Source organism: Egretta garzetta, unplaced genomic scaffold, assembly GCF_000687185.1.
Source record: "Egretta garzetta isolate BGI_Z169 unplaced genomic scaffold, ASM68718v1 scaffold7, whole genome shotgun sequence".
In the NCBI taxonomy this organism is placed as follows: Eukaryota; Metazoa; Chordata; class Aves; order Pelecaniformes; family Ardeidae; genus Egretta; species Egretta garzetta.
The window spans coordinates 4,302,321-4,310,769 of NW_009260350.1; the positions used below are offsets into that span (position 1 = coordinate 4,302,321).

At 50.8% G+C, this 8,449-nt stretch overlaps 1 protein-coding gene across 1 annotated transcript; it reads right to left on the minus strand.

Annotated features, from left to right (window-relative positions):
- Positions 1-1,620: 1,620 nt before the first annotated feature.
- RTN4R (reticulon 4 receptor) lies at positions 1,621-3,437 on the minus strand. The gene is made up of 2 exons (XM_009642930.1): positions 3,383-3,437; positions 1,621-3,050 (listed from the first exon to the last, which is right to left on the minus strand). The coding sequence occupies exons 1-2, from the start codon at positions 3,435-3,437 to the stop codon at positions 1,621-1,623; spliced, it is 1,485 nt and encodes a 494-aa protein (XP_009641225.1).
- Positions 3,438-8,449: the final 5,012 nt, after the last annotated feature.

The window sequence follows — 8,449 nt, forward strand, 5'->3', positions numbered from 1 at the left end:
CCTGGAGACCCTCAGCCTGACTTGCACACACAGTCCTCTAGTGCATGTTCCCAGGACCCTGGTACACCCACCACACTGCTTTTGCCCTTCCCTGGCCCACACTACATGCCACCTGCATGTGACAGGCTGGTCTTGCATGCATAGACCTCAATACCTTGGCAGTCTTCCTGAAGAGAGGAGCACAGGTGAAAATCTGCCGTTTCATAAGGAAAAGCGACGTCCTGGCAAACTCCCTGCACAACACTGCCATAAGCTGGAGTACATACAGAGGGCCTGGGGGCGGCTGCTTGCAGTACAAGGAGCACACAGAGAGATCTCAGTAGGCGCTTTATGGCCCACTGTGTGGTATGGGGGCACCCAGACATCAGCAGTTTTATTTTCATAGCATCCCAAGGTCAAAGATGGGCTCATACAGAAGATGCACAGTGACTCCATGAAGCACTGGTGGCACAGCTGGGAATGGGTGCCAGCTCTCCAGCACAGCCAGCCGGAACTGCAAGGCCAGGAGCTGCATGTTTGGGGAGATAAACCCTACCCCATAAATCCAAGCCTGAGCGCTGCTCCACTCTGGAACTACCTTCTGGTTCATTAATCACAGAGCTGAGTTTAGTTATCTGTGCATATCAGAAGAAAAATGGCCCTGCCCGACTTCCTGGGATGGCTTACTAACGTTGCTCTACCTGCTACCTGGAGTCCTCAGCTCTGAGGGGCTAGTCTGGTATTTCCCGCTATTCTGAGCATCCTGAAATATGAATGACGTTGGGTGAATGCGTGGGACAGTTTGAAGGGAAACCAGAGCATTAGCAGAGTGTGCTTCATGCAAGGAAGCCCATCGCTGGCACCAGTTAAAGGTTGCATAACCATGCTGAGCATGTCTTATTTATTACTGTCGTGTTAAATGCTCAGCCTGCCTTCAGGTCACGGATTACTCAACATCCTTTTAATTTTTCAGCTTTTTAGCCAGTTAGCTTACTGCACCCCTTGCAGATGACAACCATATAGGAAAAAGAAATCTTTATTTTATATTTTTTTTTGTATACTTGTACACAAGTAAAATAAAATGCATATCTATATATACTGCAATCTCGTGAAGGAAAAGGCAGCATTCTTTAACAAATGCTGCCCATAAACATGGTGTGATGGAATGAATATGGAAAAACTGCAATATTCATAAACATAGGATTAAAACAGCATCAAATTCATTACCTCTGCAAATGGGAACCTGCAATGTTGTTCAGTGTGATGTCAAGTTACAAACAGATTTTAGACATTCTTTTCGGAGCATTTCTTACACTTTTTTTTTTTTTTTTTTTCCTGTAAATAAACCATATTTCTTTACCATCTGCTGTAGCAAAAGCTGCTTTGTGGGCAAGTGCAGTTCCGAAGACCAAAGGTATAATTCACAGGATTCAGGACAAATAAATTATGTACATCTTGGTGTTTGTCTTTTTTGTTTTGTTGGGTTATTTGTTTCTGTTTTTTTTATAAAGGCATCCAGTTAACTTTTGTGTAACAAAGCTTTCTCAGGTTGGATGGTAGTTTTGCTTTTGTTTGCAACATTTATGGAGGTCAGCAAAAGTCTAGTATTAAAGTGTCATCAACCCAGGAAAAGAGTTAATTTCAGCAGAATAACAGTAAGCTCCACACCAAGGGGGGAATCAAAAGGCTTAGGCTGAACTGTAACGTGGAGCTGTTGCCTTGCTGGGTGAGGCGGCACTGGGCCTTTGATTTGTTCTTTTTGGAGCAACCCTGCCTCTTTTTGGTTGGAATTGTGGAAGGTTCAATAGGCTCTAGAAATTCTGGTTTCAACTTGGTCAATGGAGGGTCTACAATGCTGGGGAAAGTCCCAAAGGGGGAATCATTTATCTGCTTGTTGCTGCCATTTTTAGAAGGGTCTGTCTCAACGTACTTGGGTTTGGACATGTTCTCCTTATCCTTGAGAGGGTTGTTGGAGGATGGCCGGCTGCTGTGGGAAGAAGGACCTGCCTTGCCTTTTGCTTCATAAATAAAAGATTTATCCGTTTCTGGCTGGCAGCACTTCAAGGAGCCATCGTGGGAACCAAGAGGGGGGAGCCCAGTTGGCAGTTTACCAGATCTGGTCTTAGTGCTAAAAACGCTTGTTCGTATCTGGTTGAAGGAGTCGACACATCCTTCCAGGTCGGCGCTCTGCAGCCTTTTGAGGTCTCTCCCTGCCAAGCGGGGGGGAAGGTGGCACTCCAGCTCTGAAGATGATCCTTTAAACTGCTTAAACCAATTCCAGAGAGACCGAGCCTGGCAGTCACAGATCCACTGGTTGCCATTCAAGCGCAGGTACTGGAGGGACACCAAGGGAGCCATGGTTTCCCCTGTGAGCACGGTCAGGTTGTTGTTAAACAGATACAAGGTCATCACTTTCCCAAGGTCATGAAAAGACCGTCGGTGAACCAGGCTGACCCTGTTCTGGTGCAGAAGCAGCCGGTCGAGGTTGATTAGCCCGCGAAAGACGTTCTCTGACAAGCTCTTGATTTTGTTACCATGCAAAAACAGGTATGTGAGGTTTGCGAGGTCTATGAAGGTGTCATCCAGCAGGTTCTGAAGTTTATTATCCTGAAGGTAGAGATATTGCAAGGAGAACAACCCTCGAAAAAGCCCTGTGGAGAGCTCCAGGAGCCCACAGCGATCCAGGTGTAAGGTGTGGAGGTGAACAAGACCCCGGAAAGTGACAGGGTTGATAGATTTCAGGTTCGTGTTGTCGCTGAGGTCTAACTCCTCCAGTTTGTTGAGCCCATAGAAGGCTCCAGGCTCAATGAGACTGATGTTGTTGGAGTGGATCCAAAGAATCGTCATGTTGCGGCAGGAGGTGAAGCTGGTGGACCTCACAAGGGTTATCTTGTTGTTGTGCAAGAAGATGCGCTGGCTCTGGATGGGTATCTCAGTGGGGATTGCTGTCAGTCCTTGCTGCTGACAACTTATTGTGATCTTCGGTTCACTGTAGCATACACACGCCCCAGGGCAAGACTCCACTTCTGACTGGATGTTCAAGCAAAGCACCAAAATCAGCAGTTTGCTTCCTAAAGGATAATAAAAATAGTATGCAAATTAGGCAGGGTCATGGGAGAGCGCTTTCCTTCGCGACTAATAGATGAGCCTGAAAATCACCCTTCTAAAGTGTGTTGCCACTAACCACGAACAGCATATGCCAGGGGAGCCAAACAATTAACATGCAGAATTAAAACTGCTCTACCACTCAACACAACAGCTAAAATCAATACACACTTGTAGCGACAACATCTGAGCACCTCCTCAGCCTTTCACACTTTGGTGGTGAACGAGAGTGATCATTCTGTTTGCATTGTGGGTCCTGAATGCACATCCAACAGAAGCCCTGCTCCAAAGAGCTTACCTCTGAGCAAAGGAGCTGGCTTCTGGGGGGGCACTTGCCTCTGCCACAGGCACATTTCGCACAGTTCAGCCTGTGGGAAAGTAGCTGCCCAGCTGTGGCCGATGCCTGCAGCCACAGGGTTGTACTGGGCGACTCTGCGTCCCCTTCCAGCAAGTGCCACCACCTCCTTGCCTTCTGGGATCATTGAACAAGTCTCCAAAACAAGCAGGTGCCCCCAGATTGCACTCAAAATGTAAGATGGAGATGTGGCTTTTGTGGCTTTCCATGGACAATTTCTGACTGATCTGGTCTTCCCATAAGAGATAACTGTGAGGGATTCCCAGAATAACTTACAGGTCAGACCTCCCAGGGGCACGGGGCCAACAGCATCCTTTCCTTCTCTCATTCAAACCTTTATGCCACATATTCTTGCTTCCCTTCCCCTCTCCCCTTTCTCCCTTTGAATCTATGCTGCCACCGAGGAAGAGGAGAAAACAGCATGTTTTTCCACAGAGGGCAGTACCATTGTTGGAGGAAATCACGTCCAATGCTTGATTTGGGGATTCCTCAAAGTTTGCCAGGCAGCTCTTCATGTCCCAGGCATGCAGGCAGCCCACCGGGGTTGAAGAGCCCCTGAGGAACAGTTTTTCATGGCAATGACCACCTGCTTCCCCAGGAGCTGGGCTGCGCAGGAATAGCAAGGAAGTGTTTTGATTCTCAAAACTCACCAGCCCCAGCTGGGCTGCTGGGAGGACAGGCAGGGATGGGCAGCCAGCATCATCTCCTGAAAGGGGACCTGGGGAGGAGGGTCAGTGTGAACCTCCAGCTGAGATACCCGCTGAGAGACCTGCTGTTCCCTGCCCACGGTGGGGGAGGTGGGGAGGAGAGGCAGTTTCAGCAGTGCTTTACCAGCAATTAGCAGCAAGTAATTAGATTGCTTCCTCTAAACCACATATGGGAGCTAAAATGAATGGGCAGCAACTGGAGCAGTGGGAGGCTCCGTTTGTGAAATACCACGTGTGAGCAGGGACACGTGTGCCTCCTTCCCAGCTCAACACAGCACCTCTGGCAAAAAGACATGTCCTGCCCCACCACTGGGGACACCCAGCCCGGGGACAGCATCAGCTTTCCCTCTTTGCTGTTGTGGCAGGGGTTTTTCTTCCTTGAAAGACTGAAAACCTTGTTCAGGCACGTTGATGCCTCACCACACCTGAAGGTAAAATAGCAGAGTTCAAAAAGCCAGGCAGAAAGAGACAAGGATGCAGACTGGGGCAAACTGAGGAGACTGGAGAGAGCCCGGTTGCTTCCAGCCACGCGTGCGTGGTGCAGCACACTGGCTCCTGCGGGGCTGAATCCTGGAGACAGCAGTTGCACCTCACAGAAAAGCCTGCAAGGCAATCACGGAGCTAATGAAGTCGCATCATCTCTGCATCGAAGCAGCCACTTCAAACCCCAGCAGTGAAGAAGTAAATCATACGGAAACCTCACCAAACTGTTTACTGAAGCAATAACAAAGGTATTGGAGAAGCCAAGGCGGGAAAGTTGCTTTTCTGCAATAACAGGCTGGGATCCCAGGCCTGAGCTTCACTCTAGTCAAAATAATTCACCGCGTGCAGCTAATAAATCTGTGGCGATCCAGCAGTCCAATATAGGCGGGAGACTCCTATATATCATAGTCCACACGGGAGAAAAAATAACAGCTCAGCACGCAGAGATAATTTGAGCCTGATATTATTAGCTGCTGAGCATCCCTGGAAGGCAGAGTGTTGAGCGCAGTATTATGACACATTCTGGCTGGCTTGTCATGTTTTGACATATCACGTCCCCTCATATGGAGCAAAGTAACATGAGACAACTGAAATCCCCCGCTGGAGACATGTCACACCAAGAGGAGCCTCCTGGGAAATTAAAACAATGCCAGCAACTCTCTGACCAGCACGATTCCGCTCCAGCTGATAATGAAAACCTGTAGCCAGAGAAACAAGGCTTTCTGGAGCGTCCTTCCTCAGTTCCGTGATTCAGGTGGTGGGGGCCAGGGTGGCACTAGAGCAATGGGATTCACCTCCCTAAGCAACACCACCTGCTCCAGCGAAACAGCTCTCGGACTGCGGACACCACCGCAGGCTCCGTGGCTCTTCCCAGATGCTCCTCCCTGCCTCAGCAATACTGCCGGGGCTACAGCCTTATCAAGGGAGATGCATCCCACATGCCTTATAACTGCATGACACGCTCACAGCGGATCGAATGCAAAGAACCGCTCCTATGGGAGAGTAATCGCAATGACAACACTCCTGTTCCAGCTCCAGCCAGGGGAGGCACGTGCATAATAAATATATGTATACATGGGGAGAGAAGGAGAGAACATGAAGCAGCCGGCAGAGAACAAGCCATGCATATGAATGCCACCCCCTCCTGACAGCCGTCCTCCTGCACCCTCCAGATCGCTTGTGCCCTGAACATGCACCACCAGCCTGTTCCTGTGGATGGAACTGCCGGGGCCAGGCAGCAAGGTCCTGTCCCGGCTCTGGGAGCGTGCAGGGATGGAAGCACACTATGGCTTCTCCCCAGGAAAAGTAAAGGGGCAAATCCTGAACCATGGCTTTCCTCCTCCCGCTGATGATGCCTCTGAGGCTGCTGGGAGCTGTGAGTCAGTGGCACTGATAGCTGGCTGCCAGTGGAGCAGCATAGGGAAATTAATTACAGGCAGGGCTAGTCTGAGCGCTTTAATTAGTTACCTGGTGTTCTTGAGCTGCTCGGATTAGCTTCTTCCACTGGAGACAGTTACTGTCAATCATCTCCCAAAGCTTTTTTCCAGCTAGTTTCCCACCATGCAGCTCAACCATGTCCTGACTGATCCATGCAAAGCTCAGCATCCAGTGGTCGTCAAAGAGACCCCGGCCAGCACAGGGCCTGAAGCAAGTGCAGGAGCGGACGCAGTCCACAGCCAGCCTTGGGAAGCCAAGGTGATGCTGCAGACCCTTTCTCCTCAAGCCAGACTGGGGTGTGCCGTGGCAGAGACCGGAGGGACCATGCCTTGGCCTTCCCCTGCTCCTCCAAAGAGCTTTTCCATCACTGGTGTTCAACCAGTGACTGTACCTTGTGTTCAGTGCAGCCACCAAGTGCCACAAGCCATCCAGACTTTGCCTCAGGATGGTTTCATCCATCCAATTCCAGGCAAATATTACCTTGCTTTTCTCTGACCAGGTGCCAAGTGACTGCTTTAGGACAGGGATGAGCACAAAGCAGGGTCCTGGGACAAGAAGGTTGCTAAGACCTGGCATCAAGCCATGTTAACACAGCCGCACATTTTTAGGACGGTTTGAAACACAGCACAGCTTGTTGATGTCTGCCTGGAATATACCCCTACATTTTCAGGTAATCTCTTACTCTAGACCGAGTCCTGCAAGACTGAGACAAGCCAACTGTATCGCTGCCCGCTGCCCCAGGGCTGGAGCCCATCGATTGCGAACAGGCACCTCTTTTGGGGCTTGATGTCATGATGCAAAACATAACCCCTTTATGCTGCACCCAGCGCCACAGTATGGTGAGGAGCATCACCTCACCGAACCTTGTGCTCCAGCACGGAGCTAGGGCATAACATAGAGGAAGGAGCTGGAGCACTGATCTGAGGGCTGTATTGCAGAGACAGGCAGAGGGGCCAGGCACTCCAGTGCCATTCAGCCAGGCACCCTGGCACAAAACCAGGCGCTCCACCTTCTTCTGTTCTCCTCTCCACCTCCCCTTGTTCCTCCCCCTTTTGGATGACCTCCTCCTTTCCATCCTCCTCTCCTCCTTCACAACAACCATGTGCCAGGGCTTGTCCAGCTGATGTGAGGCAAACCAGTCCAGCCCCAGAGAGGCTGGGACACATCCTGGCAACGCCCGGAGCATGTACACCATCCTGTATGCCACACTGCAGCTTGTTTCCCTTGGCACAAAGCCGAGGGGAAGGATGGAGACCTTCAGAGGGAGGCCAGGGAAAGATCACACAGACACAGCTTAAAAGTTGCCAGGAATAGTGTGAGCACTGTGGGCTTCTCCTCCTCTAGGCAGGCACCAAGTATCCATGATGCAGAGGGGTCCCAGTGGGTGCTGCCCTGAGTGGAAAGGTCAAAGCCCTGCTTGAGGGCAGATGACAACAATAATCCAGAGGACCTGGGCAGAAAGAGCCCAGCTACCCTGCAGCCTGGCTGGCACAGGCAAACACCCTTGTTTGTTTCCCTGGGTCAGCTCCTTCCTTTTCCAGGAGAAACACACCCTGCCCTTAGGCCAGAAGTACAGGAGATATTACACAGAATCCCAGAATGGCAGGGGCTTGAAGGGCCCTCTGGGGATCACCCAGCCCAGCCCACCCCCACTGCTCAAGCAGGGTCACCCAGCGCAGGGTGCACAGGACATTGTCCAGGTGGGGGTTGAATATCTCCAGAGAAGGAGACTCCACAGCCCCCCGGGCAGCCTGGGCCAGGGCTCGGTCACCCTCGTGTCCCCTGGTGTCACAGGGAGGAGGGAGGTCAGAAGGTCCACTGTGTGTCTGTTCCCAGAAATACATGCCAAGCCCAGCTCCCAGTGGGGAACTGCAGTGTCCTTCCCTCGACCTGCCAGATAAATCTACCCAGACCCCTGCATGCGCAGTGCACTCCCACCACCACTGCTAGCCCCTCCACTGCCTTCTGGACTCCTCCACCTGCAGGACTCAACCTTAGTACCCATCCTGGAGAAAAAGGGTCTTGGCAAGACACCCATTCCCTCATCTCTTAGACGAGAAGCCATTCTTACCCCTTCTAGAACATGATTAAAACTTAACTGGATGGTTCCAGTCAAAAGCAAAAGACGAAAGAAAATCCAGTACCTGGAACCTTCAGTCCCTCCAAGACTTTGGCTTTGACTTTAGCATTTGTTCCTCCAGAGCTTTCTTAAAAGCCAGAAACCTCCTTCAGTCAAACTGCTGCACTTCCCCTTTGCCATCTCAGAAGTGTTATGACTCATGGAACTGGGAAGCAATTAAAGTGGGTCCATTATCTGTCTTTCCGCTAGTCCCCTGTGCGATCGCATTGTCAAACATGGCAATTAGAAAGAAAAGGCTCCGGG

What these genes read in the sequence shown, in the direction of transcription:
- RTN4R (XM_009642930.1), bottom strand. Translation starts at nt 3,437, where the DNA reads ATGTGCCTGTGGCAGAGGCAAGTGCCCCCCCAGAAGCCAGCTCCTTTG. An exon ending in GCCAGCTCCTTTGCTCAGAG is followed by an intron (nt 3,051 to 3,382) that starts GTAAGCTCTTTG and finishes ATTATCCTTTAG; the next exon opens with GAAGCAAACTGCTGATTTTG.